The sequence below is a fragment of the Aulonocara sp. 'chitande type north' Nkhata Bay genome, linkage group LG4, assembly GCF_057382095.1.
Source record: "Aulonocara sp. 'chitande type north' Nkhata Bay isolate Kocher_YH1m ecotype deep benthic linkage group LG4, A_spYH_male_GT1.1, whole genome shotgun sequence".
Taxonomy (NCBI): domain Eukaryota; kingdom Metazoa; phylum Chordata; class Actinopteri; order Cichliformes; family Cichlidae; genus Aulonocara; species Aulonocara sp. 'chitande type north' Nkhata Bay.
In genome coordinates, this window is record NC_141347.1 from 4,401,549 (window position 1) to 4,421,598 (window position 20,050).

Below are 20,050 nucleotides of genomic sequence, written 5' to 3' on the forward strand. Positions count from 1 at the left end.
GGAGGAAATGATCGGAATCCTTTTGGAACGTAGCGTATCATCATATTTCATTCTGTTGCTAAATTAAATGAAAAACTTGGGTTTAATGTAAACTGCTGTTCTGTGTTTTGCGGCAACACTTTTTGTTAGAGTCGTAACTAGAGCAGGAAGGGAGACTGTGACCACGTATCAGATTGGGGTCATTTCTCGTTGGTCTAAGACCATGAGAGTGTTCACCAGCAGAGGTGTGATGTTGAGCAGGCTGCCTGTTTAGCTGTTTTCGCTGTAAAAGTGTCATAAAATCAGCCGTTTTTCAGGACTACTTCTTCCAACATGTGGTAGTTGCTTTTGCTTTACTGTCATCAGGGACTAACAACAGCAAAACACAAATGAAATTAAAACTTTTACAGTTTTTACTGAAAAAGGTCGAGAATGTACATGAATAAAAGATCTAGAATAGCCAATTTGAACTATGAACTGTAAAACTCACCGTGCTCTGCCAGTACAAGCCTTAAATTCCTGGTTTTTCATGTGTTGGAAGAGGACCGGACAGTGTATGCTTGCAGATGGATGACAAATTATATATGGAATATAAAAAAACATGCAATAAAACGCTAAAAACACAACAAAAATAAAAAATAATTTTCAAATACACAAGCAAAAGACCAAACAAGAAAAAATGTCATTTTTCTGTATAGCTCCATAGCACTCGCTATGGAGTCGCTGCTTACAGGAACTATCAGGATTTTTTTTTTAGATTGCACAAACTGTTCAAGAGTTACTATAGTTTCAAGAAATGTTGAGAAAACCTGTCGGGTTAGGGCATGTGCAGGTGTGCTGCTGATCCTTGATCCATCACAGCTGATTTAAATGGCTAAATTACCTCCTCAACAGGTCTCCAGAGGCCTGGTAATGAACTAATCATTTGATTCAGGTGTGTTGACCCAGGGTTTGTCTAAAACCTGCAGGACACCGGCCTCGAGGCCTGGGTTAGGGGATAAAGGGTGAGCTGGGATGGCACTCATACCTGTGTCTATAAAAGACTTATAAAAATTACAGTCCAACCTGCAATCGCTCTCAGGCAGACTAAGGTTATAATCGCTGTGTAATTTATAAACGTAGACGGACTTCACACATGTTGCAATCAGTCTGTGCTGGTGTGCACAACTCGTGTCGTCACTTTGCAGGAGGAGGCCTGAGTCAGCTGGTTGCCAACAGGTTGTATTCTGGTTATACTCCTCTACAGGGTTGCTGAGCATCTATTCGTTTTTGTAGTTAAATTGCTGTCATGCAACAACTACATCACAATTTGTGGAGGAATTTCTGGATTTCTATTTTAGATCTATGAGGCTCAAAACAGACTCTCAATGCAAATAGTAAATGTGAATTTTTGCATATGCAGACAGCAACAGATTTAGATTTTTATCAATGAATCACAGACTGACTCCAACTTGTTGCTGTCTTGAGTCTCCTGGTCTTTGAAGCAACCATTTCAAAGGTATTAACATTTCAAATTTCACTGTCCAGTATTACGGTACTGTTATCTTTCAGAACGAGCGTGGATGTTCACCAGCCTTTACACGAGGTTGGATTACGGTTAGAGGCTGAATGGCTCATTACAATCAATCTTTTTTAATATTTTTGAAACATTTGCTAATTTTATAAGGTCTCATGCGAATCATAAACAGCTACATTGTGCTCTACAGAGACTCCTGTCACCAAGAAATAAAAATGCAAACAAAAGGAGGCTGTGAAGTTTGTACAGAACATTTATTTATTCAGAGCAGATGGCCATAAGATGCAGTCACTGCAAGCACACCACTGTCCAGTCACTACAACACACACGCACTCCCACACACACAGATTTCACACAGTCAATAGCAGAGCAACACATGACACACTCTCTCAAGCATTCGCATACAGTCGCTGCAGAGCAGAGGAGACACCACTCGGGTGTCTGTTCAGATAAGCACAGGCGGAAAATCAAATAAAAACAGTTTGGCTTCATCTTTTGTTAAGAAGAACAAGGGATGAAAAGTACGTTTTCTCCACAGCTTATTTGACCATCTGTGTGTGGGTTTTTTCACCTTAGTAGCCTCACCCCAACGCCCAAGTACCAAAACACACTTCAGAATAATTCCTACGATATGAAGGATGACCAAAATGAGACCTAAGGAAGGATTGAAAAAGGCAAACCTTTATCTCTGATATGATGGCGGATGAAAAAGCGAAAGTGTCTCAGCTGTAAGCTGCACACAGTACAGCCAACCCTCAAAGGTCAGACCACCAGGCATCTGTCGGATGTCACCACAATGACATCTAGTTTGTAATAACAGAGGACAGTTTGGTACAAGGTAAAAATAACTCAAGGGGAAAAAAATTAAATTTCATAGAAATATGCACCTACACATCTGGTGACAGCTGGCTCAATCACTTTCAGTAACAATTTACTTAACTAAGCTAAGGAAGATGTAAAAGAAATTGAGCCATTACTGTTTATGACAGGACTATTTGTTGTTGTCCATGTTTTGAGGGATATAGTGGGTTGGGGTAGCTTTTCACTCAAAGCTAGATCAGAAGATTGATACCACTCTCATGGCGTAGCTTAGCAGAACTACCTTCAGCTAACGGTTAGCATAATTAAGCAAACATCTTTTACACAGCGTACATTTGATGCAAAATATCACAAACTCTTAACAGGAATGAAATCTAACAGTCTTGCACAAGTTTAAAATTTCAATTATGTAATTAGAAAAAACGTAGACAACAAAAACGTTAACGATCATCGACCTGGAGATAGTTACACTCAGCATGAAACTACCTCCGGCTGGTTGTTAGCCGCGGTTAGCAAATTTCTTACACTAAAGTTTTAGCTGGAATGAAAACCAAAGAGTCTCGGGCAAAGTTGAACTTGAACTTATATCTCATTGTTCAGTTTATATGATTATCTTAATGAGTTCAAATTGAGCGGACAACATGTGAGACTGTGGTTTTCTGTTTAGCTTAGCTTAGCACTATGAATGTAAACTGTAAAAAAAGAACTACTCCTGCTATGTCAGAAGATAATTGTAGATATCACACATCGATTTTTGTACAAATGAAACAAATCAAATATTCCCTAGGAAGCTAGCTAGCTTTTCCAGAGAGTTTTCAGTCCTTTAATTTTAAGCAAACCTTAACTAACCAGCTGGTATCTGTGGCTTCACTCTGAAAGTGGCATTGATCCTCTCAGCTAACTGGGTAGAACCACGTTTATTTTCTAAAACTTTCTTAAACATTGTGATAATGTAAAACTTAACATGCTAACACAACAGATCCACAACATATTTCTTCACAAAAGCAGGAGAAGAAGCTAAAATGTAGGTATTTTTTTAAAACTGATTTTCTGTCATCCAAGCCAACTGCACACTGATTTCTGTGCCTGGTGTGGTGCCAGGGGCTTTTACAAAAGGGGTTGGGGGGGACCCATATCCTTGAAGTGATTGGTCTGTCTTTAGAATGATGCAGTGGTAGCGGAGCTTCCATGAGGGTGCTTCCTAGAGTGAAATGCCTCTCCTGGTTTTCAGAGAACCGGGGTTATGCTAGTAACTGAACGTTTCATTCAGTCGGCTGAGTTTATGGATTAAAAATCACAACTCTGTGGTGCTGGGGAGGGCAGCACGATTTTCATACCAAGATATCAAGTAAGATGGCAAACTGGAAAAAGAGAGTGATGCCCTTATATTATACATATCCATCTACTGTATTGAAGTCAGACCAAAATCACAAAGCAAGGCACATGTTTCAAAGAAAAACAAAGACATTTAAAACTATACAAAAGATAACAAAACGGAACAAGAATTGCTTATACTATACACATCGCCACACCAGGACACATGTACACATGTAGGCGCAGAAAAAAACAATACAAAATAATAGTAATAATATTAATAATAATAATAAAAGAACACTTCCTGGAAACATCCCAACATGTTATCCTACAATGGTTCATCAGCTCAGACCACTTAAGCATGAAGAAGCAAACTGATTCAACACTCAGATTAGATCTGTTTACTTTAAAAATAGTCTTCAGAATGAAACACACTCATAAATACACTTCTTCTTATATATTTTTTTCAAATATCCATATATATATAATCTCTATGTGATCGTAATTTAAATACCACGACTATTCTCTGAGTTCTTATTCATTTATATAAACAGTGTGGCTGCCAGCGTGCTGTGAAACCTTGGTTTTCTTAATGGGCAGAGGTGCAGTTAGAATCTCAGTATTGCGCCAACTTCTGGTTTGAGGAGCTGCACTCGAAACAAACCACCAGGCTTCACACATCTCTGCCGCCACTTCCTCCAATCGAATACTTTTTATATTTTCATCCCATGTACACGGTGTGATCGCACCGTGTAGTAACCATGGTAATGCCGATTACAATGGTGGTGATGTAGATTGTCATGGCAACATAGGGTGGGTGTTTGGGAGTGTGTGGGACAAGAGCAATAGAAAGGTTGTCAGTGGAAGGGAGCGTGTTATCTTAGTAAAGGAGTAGTACCATAAGACCTTCTTAACAGGTTAAATGCAGGTATTTTGTCATGAATATTAGGAATTCAGTGGAAAATCATTGACTAAAAGCAGTCTGCAGACTCAGCTAGACTGTATCTTTTTTATTGGCCAACACAGTGAATCAAAGTAGTTTTTATATAGGTTTTATCAAAAGAAAAAGAGGCTTTAATAGCAGATAGTTGAATCAAATATCTAGATCGAATGAAAACACCTTTGTGTAATTGACTTTACAGGTACATTTAAATGTAGTTCCATTTACACTTTTGCTTTTCCCGCCGTGGCGTGTCTGCTATGTAAAAGGGCTGCGGACACGAGGATGTTGTCGAGTCACAACGAAGTTCAGTACAGCTGTAAATCTGATGGCTTCAGACTGAGTGAGAAGGCGTGAAGTAGAATTCACACATTAAGATCAGAGAGGAGAGAAACAGCTGGAAGAAGCTTGGCCCGGGGAGTAAAACACTCGTCATAATCAATAATCACAATTCACAGCACGAAGCACGGCGGTGGCAGCATCGTGCTGTGGGGGCATTTATAAATGACATATTGAGATCTGTTTTCAAATACTTGTTTTTAGTTAATAAGTGTTGGAAAAAACCTCTATAGACTCTACTCTGACTCTGCATTGGACAGATTGAATGCACAGCGACTCCAAATAGGCCCCAAAATGGTATCAGGTGCTCTGTAGCAACCACTGCACAAAGCTGAAAATGAAACACACTGGGAAACCTGAAGTTTTTTGCAACATCTCTTTAGTCAGAACAAGTTTTTCATTGAGCTGAGTTGAGTTTGTGGCAAAGCTTTGTCTCTCTAGACGTTCAGCTTCACTGTGGTGCTTGTGCTGCACTGTGCAAAGTACTTAGAAGCAGCTAAGACCAGTTTAAGCTTTGCTCACTTGCCTGACTCTACTGCCTTTACCTTACCTCACGAAATGCATGTAACCCCTTTAACTCTCTGAGGTATAAGCCATCAGAGGTGGAAGCCCTAACCCGCCTCTAATCATGTATTCCATGTTCACCAATGGTGGCTTCGACCTCCTATGGCTAAATCCTTTCCAAAATGAATTTGACCGACTTTGTCCCAAACACAACCTGCTGTACACTTTTGTTTTCTCCCTCCCCTTCTCTCTTTATTTTATTTATTAATTGTGCACGCTCCCTTGTGTACGTGTGTGTGTGTGTGTGTGTGTCTGTAATCAATCTGACTGCATTGTGCTTCTCGTGTGTGTGTGTGTGTGTGTGTGTGTGTGTGTGTGTGTGTGTGTGTGTGTGTACAGGGTGATGACGAAGATGTGGCAGAGATGCAGCCAGGACAGGAAACACAATCTGATCCTGAAACACTCACATGCATACATCTACCACCCTGTTCCTATTGCTCTCCTTCTCTCTCTCGCGTGCACACAACACAGACACACACACACACACACCTCAGGAGCTGAATAGTCTCGTTTTGGTCACGGATAAAGAACAGAAACAAAAAAAAATCCATCAAGTCATTTACATCATCACAACACCAGAGGTCACCATTCCACACAGAACCAAGACATCAAACCAAAGAGCTAAAGATTGATATTTATCAGTATATTATATATTACTGTGCTAATGCAGGACTTTTTCAGTAGATATAAACTCTCCATGCTTATAATGTACACATACCATACTATGATTCATTACACAGTTGGTTTTTCATTCTGTATTGGTTTTGTTTCTTTGCTCGCTTTGAGCAGAAGAGTTCTTTAAAGACTCACATTTTGATTGCAGTCTCCTCCTTTTTGTTGCATTTCTTCATCTCTCGTCATTTGTGTGTTTTTTCTATTTTCTCTCCTCCATCACTTGTCTTTGGTCCTTTCCCCAACCAACATTTCTCTTTTAGTCTCTCTATCTATTCCTCTTTCTTGCTCTCTCCTTCTCTTGCCAAGTCTGTCCGGGCCTGCGGTGCTGCTCCGTTATCATCAGGAGACGAGAGGAAGAGGAGGGGATGGCGCAGCAACAGACCGACGGACGGATGACAGGGAGGGGTGGAGGGGAATGATGAGAGAGAGAAGGATGAGGAGAAGGTGCGAGATAGAGAGGCGTGTTGCCCGTTGTGCCAACTGAGTCACTTCTGATGCAGCGTTGCTAAGGAGACGCACCGGCTGGTTTCTGTAGTTACTCCAACATGGCGTCAAGCTGGTCGGCGAGGTCATCAAACATGCTGCCGATGTCGTCAAGGATGCTAACTGTGGTCTTCTGCTCGGCCACAGAGCTAGAGGCGCGCGCGCACACACACACACACACACACACACACACAGACACACACGCACACACACAGACACACACGCACACACACACACACACACAGACACACACACACAGACACACACGCACACACACACACACACACACACACACACACACACACACAGAACCACAAGTTTATTAACAATAAAAAGCAAAGACTAAAAACAATAATGTAAAGTTAGCTGCCCCTCCCTGAGCCTCAGTCTTCCTGTTAAACGTGTGTTTTTCCTTCCCATTGTCGCCAAGTGTTGACTCATAGGGTGTTGTCTGATTGTTGGGTTTTCTCTGTATTACTTTAGGGTCTTTAAATTACAATAGGCGCCTGTTGTTGTGATTCGGTACTGTATAAATCAAACTGAACTGAATTGAAAGATGTGGGGCAGTCGTTTTTCAGCGTTGTGTATTTTAATGCAAATCGAGGATAACAATACTGCATATATGCAGCTTTGAGTAATAAGAGCTTCAAATTAACCTTTAAAATTATTTTTGAAGTGAGCAGGTCTTGAGTTCAGACAAAAACAGACTTCTCAGCATCACTTATATCATGATTTATAATGACCCTAACCTGTGCCAGCAGAATGTGCCCTTTTTGTCTTGGTGGTCAAGAAACAAAAAAAAGAAACATTCTAACACATCAAAAACAAAAAATAAAAACCAAACTTTTTGTTTTTGTTGGGCATCAGAAATGTCAACTTGGACGACATACGGTGAAAAAAAAATTAAAGTGTTGAGAAGAAAACTGTAAATATTCAATTTTAGTTCAATTCAATTTTATTTATATAGCACCAAATTACAACAACCTCAACCTCAAGGCACCTTACATTGTAAGGTAGACCCTACATTAATACAACAGAGAAAACCCAACAGCCCTGTGAGCAAGCACTTTGGCGACAGTGGGAAGGAAAAACTCCCTTTTAACAGGAAGAAACCTCCAGCAGAACCAGGCTCAGGGAGGGGCGGGGCCATCTGCTGCGACCGGTTGGGGTGAGAGAAGGAAGACAGGATAAAGACATGCTGTGGAAGAGAGACAGAGGTTAATAACAGATATGATTCAATGCAGAGAGGTCTGTTAATACATAGTGAGTGAGAAAGGTGACTGGAAAGGAAAAACTCAATGCATCATGGGAATCCCCCGGCAGCCTACGTCTATTGCAGCATAACTAAGGGAGGATTCAGGGTCACCTGGTCCAGCCCTAACTATATGCTTTAGCAAAAAGGAAAGTTTGAAGCCTAATCTTGAAAGTAGAGATAGTGTCTGTCTCCTGAATCCAAACTGGAAGCTGGTTCCACAGAAGAGGGGCCTGAAAACTGAAGGCTCTGCCTCCCATTCTACTTTTAAATACTCTAGGAACAACAAGTAAGTGAGCAGCAGGATTTTCAATTCAATTAAACTGAATTTAACAGAGAGCCAATGAGGTGAAGCCAATATAGGAGAAATATGATCTCTCTTCCCTGTCAGGACTCTTGCTGCAGCATTTTGGATTAAGGACATATCCTGGTCAAAAATGACTCCAAGATTCCTCACAGTGTTACTGGAGGCCAAGGTAATGCCACCCAGTACAATAATGTCAGTTTTATCTGGATTTAGAAGCATAAAATTGGAGGACATCCAGGTCTTTATGTCTTTAAGACATTCCTGCAGTTTAACTCATTGGTGTGTGTTATCTGGCTTCATGGACACACAGAGCTGGGTGTCATCTGCATAGCAGTGAAAATGTATGCTATGTCTTCTGATGAGGAAGACGGGAAGCAGGAAGGGAAGCATGTATAATGTAAGCAGAACTGGTCCAAGCACTGAACCCTGTGGAACTCCATAATTAACCTCAGTGTGTGAAGATATGAGATGATTTAATAGTAAATAAATATAAATATGCTTCCTGGTCCCATCTCTGGATAGTCACGTTTTGGGGGGTTTAATAAATTTGGCCAGATTTCTACAAATCAAATGAGAGCTGATTCATCCATTCAGGGCGGATGGATGCCAGCTCTACTAACAAGACCAGGTTTCCCTCAGAAGTTTCCTAATTATCCCACACCGTTTTGTTCCCTGACTGCCAAGACTTGCCTGGAGTTACAGTTAGGGCTAGGGTCACTATCGATGATGACCAGACCTCAGAGGGTTAACAGAGCATGAAGTCTTTTCTCCAACTGTGATACATTAAAAACAAATGGAAATGGAAAAAGAGAGAGCATTGTATTTCAGTATACTGCTAGTGATCCTGTGATCACAGGCGTAGGTACAGTGGGGCAAAAAAGTATTTAGTCAGCCACAGATTGTGCAAGTTCCCCCACCTAAAATGATGACAGAGGTCAGTAATTTGCACCAGAGGTACACTTCAACTGTGAGAGACAGAATGTGAAAAAAAAAATCCATGAATCCACATGGTAGGATTTGTAAAGAATTTATAAAGAATTTATTGGTAAATCAGGGTGGCAAATAAGTATTTGGTCAATAACAAAAATACAACTCAATACTTTGTAACATAACCTTTGTTGGCAATAACAGAGGTCAAACGTTTACTATAGGTCTTTACCAGGTTTGCACACACAGTAGCTGGTATTTTGGCCCATTCCTCCATGCAGATCTTCTCGAGAGCAGTGATGTTTTGGGGCTGTCGCCGAGCAACACGGACTTTCAACTCCCGCCACAGATTTTCTATGGGGTTGAGGTCTGGAGACTGGCTAGGCCACTCCAGGACTTTCAAATGCTTCTTACGGAGCCACTCCTTTGTTGCCCGGGCGGTGTGTTTTGGATCATTGTCACGTTGGAAGACCCAGCCTCGTTTCATCTTCAAAGTTCTCACTGATGGAAGGAGGTTTTGGCTCAAAATCTCACGATACATGGCCCCATTCATTCTGTCCTTAACACGGATCAGTCGTCCTGTCCCCTTGGCAGAAAAACAGCCCCATAGCATGATGTTTCCACCCCCATGCTTCACAGTAGGTATGGTGTTCTTGGGATGCAACTCAGTATTCTTCTTCCTCCAAACACGACGAGTTGAGTTTATACCAAAAAGTTCTACTTTGGTTTCATCTGACCACATGACATTCTCCCAATCCTCTGCTGTATCATCCATGTGCTCTCTGGCAAACTTCAGACGGGCCTGGACATGCACTGGCTTCAGCAGCGGAACACGTCTGGCACTGCGGGATTTGATTCCCTGCCGTTGTAGTGTGTTACTGATGGTGACCTTTGTTACTTTGGTCCCAGCTCTCTGCAGGTCATTCACCAGGTCCCCCCGTGTGGTTCTGGGATCTTTGCTCACCGTTCTCATGATCATTCTGACCCCACGGGATGAGATCTTGCGTGGAGCCCCAGATCGAGGGAGATTATCAGTGGTCTTGTATGTCTTCCATTTTCTGATGATTGCTCCCACAGTTGATTTTTTCACACCAAGCTGCTTGCCTATTGTAGATTCACTCTTCCCAGTCTGGTGCAGGTCTACAATACTTTTCCTGGTGTCCTTCGAAAGCTCTTTGGTCTTGGCCATGGCGGAGTTTGGAGTCTGACTGTTTGAGGCTGTGGACAGGTGTCTTTTATACAGATGATGAGTTCAAACAGGTGCCATTCATACAGGTAACGAGTGGGGGACAGAAAAGCTTCTTACAGAAGACGTTACAGGTCTGTGAGAGCCAGAGATTTTCCTTGTTTGAGGTGACCAAATACTTATTTTCCACCCTGATTTACCAATAAATTCTTTACAAATCCTACCATGTGAATTCATGGATTTTATTTTTCACATTCTGTCTCTCACAGTTGAAGTGTACCTCTGGTGCAAATTACTGACCTCTGTCATCATTTTAGGTGGGGGAACTTGCACAATCGGTGGCTGACTAAATACTTTTTTGCCCCACTGTACATTTCCACTGAATGGTACTGGATTATATTATTATTAATGTGCAAGAAGATTTCATCTATAGTTGTACTTCAGCTGTTATGCAACAAATCAAGTATGTTTTGAATGTGATTGTCTGCAAAGGCCTTAAGTGTTTGAATTCTCCGCACAAATCCTCACAACCTATGTTGAGTGGGTGCTAGTTTTCAGTCCCTTAGACTGTGGTCTGCTGATCTCACTTGATGAGATTAATCCGTAGTAGACACTTGTAGAGGGTTCATATCATCACCTACTGAAGGACAACGTTCCAGATGCTTCTGTGTGGCTAACTGTTGTTAACAGCATGACTGTCAGTGTGTGTGTGTGTGTGTGTGTGTGTGTGTGAGTGAGTGTGGTCCTTACTCTTCCTGTCGTAGTATTTTATCCTCCACGGCTTGCAGAGCAGCAGCCAGCGAAGCGCTTGTTTCCTCCAACTTCTGGTGCACCAATGAATCCACTCCGAACTCTGTTGTCGTGGCGGCTGGCGCCGTGACCCCGCCCCCTGACATCCCGCTGTCCACTGACACCCCCCCGATGGAGGATCGTGGGGGTTTGACAGGCGGAGGGGTTGGGCTGGGAGTGGCAGGAGTCTGAGGTGTCTGTGGTGTGGTGGGTGTCTGTGGCGTGTGGGGACTCTGGGAGGAAGGGCTCGTCGGTTTGGCGTTCGGCGGGCTGGGAGTGTTAGATGGGGGGAAGGAGGGCGGTGAACTGGTCTGTCGGGCCACTGCAGAGTGCTGCTTGGGCGGGGCAGAGGCTGGGGTGGACAGTGCGGGGCCAGTTACAGAGTGGATGAGCTTGGCTGGTTTGGGCGCTGTGGGTGGTGGCGCTGGTTTGGGTGAAACTGGTGGAGGGATCTTCTTTCCTTCCACTACACAGAGAGCAAAGAGAAAGACTGGATCACTGAGCAGCTGAAATACGCTGTTTTCCTTTATAAACACTATCTAAGACTGGCTGATACGGGCCTATAACGCTGTTTGAAACCCCTCCAGTACCGATAAGCTTTGACTGACCGGGTAGCATGAAATACTCTTTACTCATGAAAATACACTTTGTAAAATTATTTTTCAGCTTGCCTTTTCATCACTGTTTTTTTGCTTCAACTTCCTGAAGGGCATTTGGAATTAATATGTACACAAAACACCCAAATCCACTGTGTTTACCTGGACTTCCAGGTGTCCCCGGACCTGGTAGGGGTACTCGTTTGTTGGATACAGGCTGCGGTGGGGTCTGAGGTCCTCCCTGTCTCTTTATCTGTGCCACTACAGGCTTTGGGGAGACTGGAGGCTTTGGTTTCCTCACAGGACCACCTTCATTTGCCACTGGAGCTCCTTGGTCCAAGCTGTCCCTGCGAGGAGCAGCAGTCACTTGTGGTTGAGTTTGAGGTTGAGGTTGAGGTTGCGGTTGCTCGATCACTCCAGCATCAGACACTGGGCGGCGTTTCACTGTGGCTGTGCCGTTCTGGTAGGGAACTGGCTGCGTGGTGTTTGGCTGCCCGGTGTTCGCAGGCTCCCCGTTGGCTGTGGCCAGCTCTGCGTAGCCCTCGGGCTCTTTGTCACGGCTCTTGGGTCGTCGCTTGACGGTGGATGACTCTTGAAGGGTGAAGTCAGAGCCGTTGGTGTGGGGCTTGGAGCTGCGGGGTCGTCGTTTTAAGGTCGCCGTGGCTTCAGCATTGGAGATGTCCTCCTGGGCGTAGCTGCTGTCTCCCTGGTGACCCTCGCCGTCACCCTGCAGACATACACAAAATACACACTAACGGAAAATTCATACATTCATGATAAGGGGTCATTTTTGCACAGTCAAAAAACACTGACAAAGATAAATGGATAAGACAAATAAAGCTTACAGAACACAGAAGCTTGACTATGGATTTGCAATACATTAGAGCACATTAGCTTTAGCACATTACATAGATAGATAGATAGATAGATAGATAGATAGATAGATAGATAGATAGATAGATAGATAGATAGATAGATAGATAGATAGATAGATAGATAGATAGATAGATAGATAGATAGATAGATAGATAGACAAACATATATATTGATAGCTACCTGTCCTTCTCCTTCTCCTCGACCTTGGCGGCGGATGGTCAGACTTCCCTCCTCTGCAAAAGGCAGATTCTCTGAAGAGCTGCCACTACCTCCTGAGCTGGGGTGGGGTGAGGATGGAGGTTGGGGTGAGGAGGAATTAACAGGAGGAGGGGAGGATTCAGGCTGGGTGGAGGGAGAGGGGAAAGTCAAAGGAGTTGGCTGGTCGCGCCTTGCAGCAGCCACAAGCTCACTGACGGGGCCGCTGATGGTTCGTCGTCGGTTTACCACCTCACCATCCAGACCAATGGCATCGCGTGTTTTCCCCACCTGTTGAACGCACAACAACCATATTTCACTTAGTTACAGCATACATATGAATAAATAAACATATATGTTATGTTAGAGAAATGAAGTTCTGTATACATTACCTGCAAAAAGTTCTTCTGCAATGCCATGCCTTTGGCTCCTCCCCCTATAGAAGACATCTCTAACATGGCGGCAATGCTCCTCACACTGCCAACGCTGCTCGTCTCCACGGCAGCTGTCTCCACGGACACCCCCAGGTCGCTGGCCCGCCGTTGTTGGTAGTAAGGCACATCCAGCATCCCCCCAGTAGTGGTGAGCGTATTCGGCTGCGTGTTGGCATCTGCCAGGTTGGAGTTGGAGGTGGAGATGGCTGAGCTGGAGCGTTTGGGCGGTGGTGGGGGTGGGCCTTTTTTCTTCTGACGGAGAGCAAACGACTGGCTCTGGTTTCGGTTGGCGCCCTTTTCCTGATTGCGTACGGAGTGACTACGGCTGACTCGGTGAGTTACTGTGGCGTATTTCCCTCCTTCCCCTCTCACAGTGGCTGAGCTCTGGCTTACAACGTCAGCTTCTGCTTCTCCTCCACCCCCTCCTCTTCCTCCTGCTCTCTCATCGCACTCGCTATCTGAGACAGCGTATCGGTTGAGCGTGTGAGCGCGTTTATTCTGGACAGACGAGTTCTTTGGTCCTTCTTCCTCTGCTAACTCTGCCTCTGGTGGGAGACAGAGGACTGGGACTTGCTGACTCTCCCTGACCTCCATCGCCTGCATCTGTGGGTGGTGCTGAGGGTGAGGGTGAGCCTGGTGCTGCGGCGGCATTTGAGGTTGCTGCTGCTGGGGCTGAAGCTGGCACGGGGCTCCGCGATGGGTTGGAGACTGAGGAGGATGTGAGCGCGGTGACTGAGGTCTTTCCCCCTGGATGAACTGTGGGGACGGCTTGGGCTTGGCCTGTGGGGAAGACGTGCTCTGCACAGATGATGTGGACGAGGAGGAAGAGGTCCTGGTCTTGGTAGGAGTGTGTGGGGGTGTGTAGGGAGGTGCAGGCTGCGAGTGAGAATGAGAGTGACGATGTTTGCCTTGTGAGGATACACTGCCTCGGTGAGAGGACGCGCTTCCCTGGCTGCTCTGCTGCCTCATAGTCCGGGCCTCCTTCTTAGGTGGCCCACCTCCACCTCCTCCTCCGCCTGTAAGCACCTCATCGTGGTCTTTGCTGAGGCTGCGTGTTCGCTGAGCTTTGACCTCCTGAACTGGCTGGGTCATTGCATTCTGTAGCTCAGTGCTCAGCTCGCTGTCCTGGAAGGTGCTCATTTTGGGAGACATGACCTCTGAAGAGAGACAAAGAGAAACTCAGATGAAGATAAATGAAATCTTATCTTTTTATCTCACAAAAGGTTTATTAAGTAAATGAAACTCAGATGAAATGCTTTACCACTGTTACACAGCAGTTGCTTTCAATCTAGTAGCTTCATTATGGGCTCAGTCAACCTAACCCCCAAACTGCAAACAGCATGAGCTCTACTCAGATTTGGTCAAGTGTCAAAAATAAAGATGCTTACTAGACTTTCATTCAGGAAGATGCACTAAATACAGTCTTTAGACAGTTGTATGAATCCACCTAGACAAGTGAAGGGAAGCTTCTGATATTTCCACAGCCATCTGTAAAGTAAGTTAGGTGTCACAGATGTCAACAGATGTGCAAGATAGCCAAACCAACCAGTCTGAAAGCTGTGGTCTGATGGGGGACTTGAGATGGGCTCAAGGACTATCCACTGAGAACAAAGAAGAGTGGACCACCAGTCTATCTGACCAGCAGACGACCAAAGCAACTCTAACATGATTTATTTTTTTACTGGTTTCACAATCAAATGAAACATACAGATAATTCCAATTAAAGATGGAGTTAAAACTGTACAGGCTGAGATTTTCCTGAATGATCTCACCATCTGGGGGAGGACTATCCATCGACATGACTTCCTGCTGCTGCGTGATTGGTGGGGGCTTCTTTCGGAGGGAACCCCGCCCATCTGAACTGCGCTGCATTTCAGCCAGCCGCTTCACCGCCAGCATTAGCTTTTTCTGGTGGCCTACAGCATTAACAAAGTGGAATTACAGTTTGGCATAACACAGGTAATACAAGTCAAATTCACTGAAAATTTGTTTTGTCGTCAGTGCACTTTCCCTTAACTCCTGAACAGAAAACTAAACCTGACTAACTGAGAAAACTGTAAGGCTACAGAAGCTAGCTTATCTAAAAACGCTACAGCTAACATGGTAACACTAACCAGTTTAGCTAGTAAATGTTTTATAGATGGGGAGGCGTGGACAGAGAACTTGTAACTCAGAACTCCCACTCTTTAGATGCTGGGTGTGATATATTATAAGTTTACTATATTTTATGTAGTCCAATAAGGTCTCGTTATAGTTTTTTGGGTTAGGGGGGTTCATAGGGGTCAAGATATTGAATAAAGCTCAGGTTTTGAGTGTAGTAAATGACCTTTCTTTGAATTTTAGGGATGCCACAGAACTGTAGAGCTACTTTAGCTTTTATTTCAGTCATGAAATGATTAGCAACAGAAAATTTCTAGCAGCAGAAATCTTCAACCGGCTTCTTTTTTACAGATATCCTGTCGTAAACCCTTCATGCACCATTCAGCACCCAGAGGCAGAGTGCTAGTATTTTGGGGGAATAGTTAGCTTCCCTGTAAGAAAATCTAAAAGACGTCTTCATAATTCATCATTAACATATACTTCATGGCTTGGGTTTGTGCTCTGACATGCACTGTCAACTGTACGACCTTATATAGACAGGTGTGAGACAAATCATGTCCAATCAACTGAATTTATTACAGATGGAGTCCAATCAAGTTCATCGTCTGACAGATGATCAGTGGAAGAAGGACACACCTGATCTCAATTTTGAGTGTCAACTTTTTTCACTCATTATGGTGTATATGTAGAATTTTGAGATGAAAAATTAACTTAATTCATTTTGGAGTCTGTAACACGTCATTATGTGGAACAAGTGAAGCCCTGAGAATACTTTCCAAACTCTCTGCATATGCTTATATACGTATTCTGGTTTTAAGTCTGCATTTTAATCACTTCACTCGTTTATTTTTGAGATTACTGGTTACTTTCATCTCTATTAAGTGCACCTAACATACATAAAGCTATGCTCAAATGTGAATGTTGGCCACATTATACACCACATGCAGAGTCTTGTGATTAGTAGGGGATACTGTAGCTTAACTTTCATGTTTCTGTCATGGTCTGTGGAATGCGTGATGCTCGGGTAGCCACACCCCCGGGCTGGGCCATCACTAGCACACCTGCTCTCCATCCCGGTGATTACACGGAGATCCACTTAATCCGGCGCTGACGGATGCTCCACGCCAGTCCGTAGTCATCCCCACAGTGATTTCTACTCGCCGTCTGCTACCTGCCTGTCCTCCGGCTCAACTGGATCTCGCGGCGCTCACCTGGCCCACTCGCCATTCCACGGACTTCCTGCCCCCACGGACTGCCACACTTCCCTCCCGAGCTCCCACGGTTCCGTTCTATCCCCCCCGCCGTCCCGATCCCGGCTTCCTCGTGTCATTGTTTCCCCGGATTTTTAGTTTCTGTTTTGCTCTCTACTTTCCCCGGGTCGCCTTTCGTTGTTTTAATAAAGTGTCTTTTTGTTAGCTCGGAGTCTGCGCCTGGATCCTTTCGTGCCCGCGCACCACGGCGCATGACAGTTTCACAGTGGAAAAACAAAACAAGCACTGCATTGTTTGTTTGTCGTACCCAGTTTGGTGATGCCTATTTCCTGCAGGTCTTCCCAAGTGATGTCCGTGATGAAGTCGATGTTCTCGTAACCGTTCTGCACTAACATCTGGTGGTACTGGCTTAGACCAACAGAAGATAGCCATTCTCCTAGGCTAGCCTGTAAGAATGCCAGAAATAAGAGCGCTGAGCAGGCAGTAGCTTGTAGCTTCCCATGGTAGCTCAGAATATTAGCCCACAGGACACTTCGTGTCATGATCAACCAATCAAAGTTTTGGCATAGCAATGACATACAAGCATCTATTTGACTGGTTTAAAAAGTCTGTGTGTGCGTGTACTCACAGGTTTATGCTCAGGCAGCCACTCTGTAACACTTAGCTTGTTAATCTCTGATGTTATCTTCTTTCTGTGACCTGGTTTAGTTATTCCAATAGCGGTCAGATCCTACACACACACAAACATGTAAGTAAGAAGCTGTAAGTATATGTTCAGGCATTTTTATTCCACAAAGTACAAGAAAATCTCCCCAAGTGCCCATCACTCTCTGTCGTTCTCTCTCTGTCTTCCACACACACACACTCAGAAGAAAATTTGCAACACAAGAGATGGCGTGATATCTGATGAAGGCTTCTGTCGGCTAAAGGGAGAAGAGCGCGGATGTGTCAAACCCATAAGAAAAGCATGGCAAACAAAAGCAAATGTCTGCAGTGAAAGGAGGCGGCCAAAATTAAAAAAACAGGCTGAATCTGGTACGCAGACATGACCGCACTTTGATATAAAGAAGACAGAAATATCACAGAGCGCTGCACGGCACAAGTGCTACATTTGACTTCAGTGCAACTCACTGGAAGTTGTTAGGACACCCGAGAACACACTTTTATACAACAGCCGCCACGTACACTTGGCTGCATAAATCATTTTGTGGGACGAACCAGGAGACGAGGCCTCCGCTCAGTGACACATCTCTGATGAGAAAAGCCCTTTAAGCCATCGCTAATCTGAGTCCCTTCAGCGTGCACAAAGTGTGCATATATACACAAGTAATTTATGAATGCTATAAATTATTTGTTTTTAAGTGTGGCAGGGCCAGGATTGTTCCTCAAAGCTAGCAGCAGCAGGAGCAGCGTTGGAGGTGAGGTGAAGGGTCACAAAGTCGAACACAAGTTCACTGAGTTGGTTTTTGAATGTGTTAAATTTCTCTGCGTTCAACCGGCAGCTTAAAATGGAAACAACAAACACGTAAAAATACTATAGGTATCATCACAGGAGGATTTTTGTCTTTTATGGACTTTGTTTCAAGATCTTGATGCTAACATTTAAACCAGAGCTTATTTTTAATTCATATTTAGGCAGAATTCTGAAGACAATATTTAAACACAAAAACATTACATAATAATTTCCCCATACTGCAACTCTTTATTTGACATTCTCTTCTGAGTAAAAAGGAACTACTTTTAAAGGTCCACACATTAAGTACGACACACAACTTGCATTAAGTGACCACTAGGGTGTACCAAGAGCCACAGTACGCAGTAACATACAGTCGTCTTGTACTGGTTATTTTCTGTTTAACATTTTGCAAAAATAGGGATACGAACAGCAAGATGACTCGTGTCTCATTATCTTCATGGCCATTTTATGACCTTTCTTCAGACTTGAGCCGATGGCAAAGGTTTTAATACTGTGGGGCTGGTGAGAGCCCAGAGACTCAACAGTACGCGAAGGGGTTCACACATTTAAACCTTTTCTGGAGTCAGAGGGGGAAGGCAATACATGATCGAGGGGGGAGGAAAGTGAACGTAGGCAGGTGAGGCACGAGGCAGGAAAAGGCAGGTGGTTGGTTGAGTGGTTTAATTGTGCTCACTTGCGATTTTGTTTTGTAAAATAAATTATTTACATGCATATTGAAAACATCAAGGACAACACAAATCAAAGTCGTGCAGACTTGTTCTCATTGTGGTCCTTGGAGGTGCCTGCGACCTCTCTGGGAGTCAGGGTCAGGGTTTAGTTGCCTTACCTCCGGGGTCATTCGGCTAATGGTGGGCAAGTCATACCCAGCGCCCAGGAAGTTTGGAGCGTAGACCTGCAGCTGAAAGTCGCTCAGCCATTGGACAACGGCCTCTGAGCTCTACGGGAGAGAAGACAGGGGGCATGCGGTCACTGGCTCCATGTGTTTCTTCGACAGCCATTTTTTTTTCTCAGCAGGGCCAAGTAGGGCAAAAGAGGGGCTACATTTTAATGACCATGTCTTGTCATCTTTAGGGTGGTCCTAAGCTAATTCTTACACATTAATGGATGATTCAGCGGTATTATAAGCTGGCTGGCTACTGAAATAGCCCTGGACAGCCTCCCTTGGTCCTGCAGTGAAAACCAGGCTAAGGTTAGGAAGGGAAAACGTCCAGTCGACAGAATCTCAGCTACTACAGAAGGTCAGATTAGCAACAACAGGCTAATCTGTATCTTACACTTTACAGCTGGAAAGCAGAGAAAACACATAGTGTCTACTGTTTGTTTTGCACAGTGCTGCAAAAAAGGCAACGCCAGAAAACGCTGCTCTTAATTAGAAGCATACACATTCGCTTTTGCACACTTCCCCTTTTCAGATACTTTCACACTTCTAACCCCGATTTTCTGACTGATTGCATGTTAACTCAAAACCTTAAAAATTCACATTATAAGTTCAGCTTTCTGTCCATGTTTTATCTGTGATTGGCGTCTGTTAGACCGGCAGATGTTAGCTAACCAGGATGCGACATGAAAAGTGGGAAGCCACTGAGGCCTGGAAATCCTGGGTCTGGGATGTAGCTTAGCATGCTAAACAACAGTCAGACTAGCAAATATTTCCCTCCTGTTTTACAGTCCAACAATACCACAGGGTCAAAGACAGGCCTCTTACTGTTAAACGTAACTTTAAGCTAATCTTTGACTTCTTACGATTGCTACTGGAGTAAGCAAGTGTTATTGTTTTTGAAATAACTAAAAAAAATTCTAAGTGATTTTGATACTTTATACAGATTTTAAGAAACCAATTAGTTAATGAAGTTCTTTAAAGCCAGTAAGTTTGATTAAATGTGTAGCAATAAAAGTTGGACAATGTGGGACAGGTTATCAATGCTGTTGTGTGGTGTGAATATTCCAGGTGATTTGATATTGATCATGTAGGACAACTACAGGATACAGTTTTCTGCCTCGATAAGTCCAACATTCAGAAATGAAAAGTTTGTTTATATGGTGTTATGATATGTGTGCCCTCTATCTGTCC

At 43.8% G+C, this 20,050-nt stretch overlaps 1 protein-coding gene across 6 annotated transcripts in view; it reads right to left on the bottom strand.

Annotated features, from left to right (window-relative positions):
* Window positions 1-1,725: 1,725 nt before the first annotated feature.
* Window positions 1,726-20,050, bottom strand: part of caskin1 (CASK interacting protein 1) — a 122,477-nt gene continuing 104,152 nt past the window's right edge. For 4 of the 6 annotated variants that reach the window (XM_086288028.1, XM_086288026.1, XM_086288024.1 and 1 more), the window contains 9 exons: window positions 18,806-18,916; window positions 17,131-17,232; window positions 16,810-16,948; window positions 14,964-15,107; window positions 13,150-14,348; window positions 12,743-13,048; window positions 11,849-12,437; window positions 11,052-11,556; window positions 1,726-6,778 (listed from right to left, as the gene is read on the bottom strand). In XM_086288028.1, coding sequence (XP_086144154.1) covers window positions 6,682-6,778; window positions 11,052-11,556; window positions 11,849-12,437; window positions 12,743-13,048; window positions 13,150-14,348; window positions 14,964-15,107; window positions 16,810-16,948; window positions 17,131-17,232; window positions 18,806-18,916 — 3,192 coding nt within the window. In that variant the 3' untranslated portion in view covers window positions 1,726-6,681. The remainder of the gene's footprint in view (window positions 6,779-11,051; window positions 11,557-11,848; window positions 12,438-12,742; window positions 13,049-13,149; window positions 14,349-14,963; window positions 15,108-16,809; window positions 16,949-17,130; window positions 17,233-18,805; window positions 18,917-20,050) is intronic. The other 2 variants (XM_086288025.1, XM_086288027.1) reach the window with 2 other exon arrangements.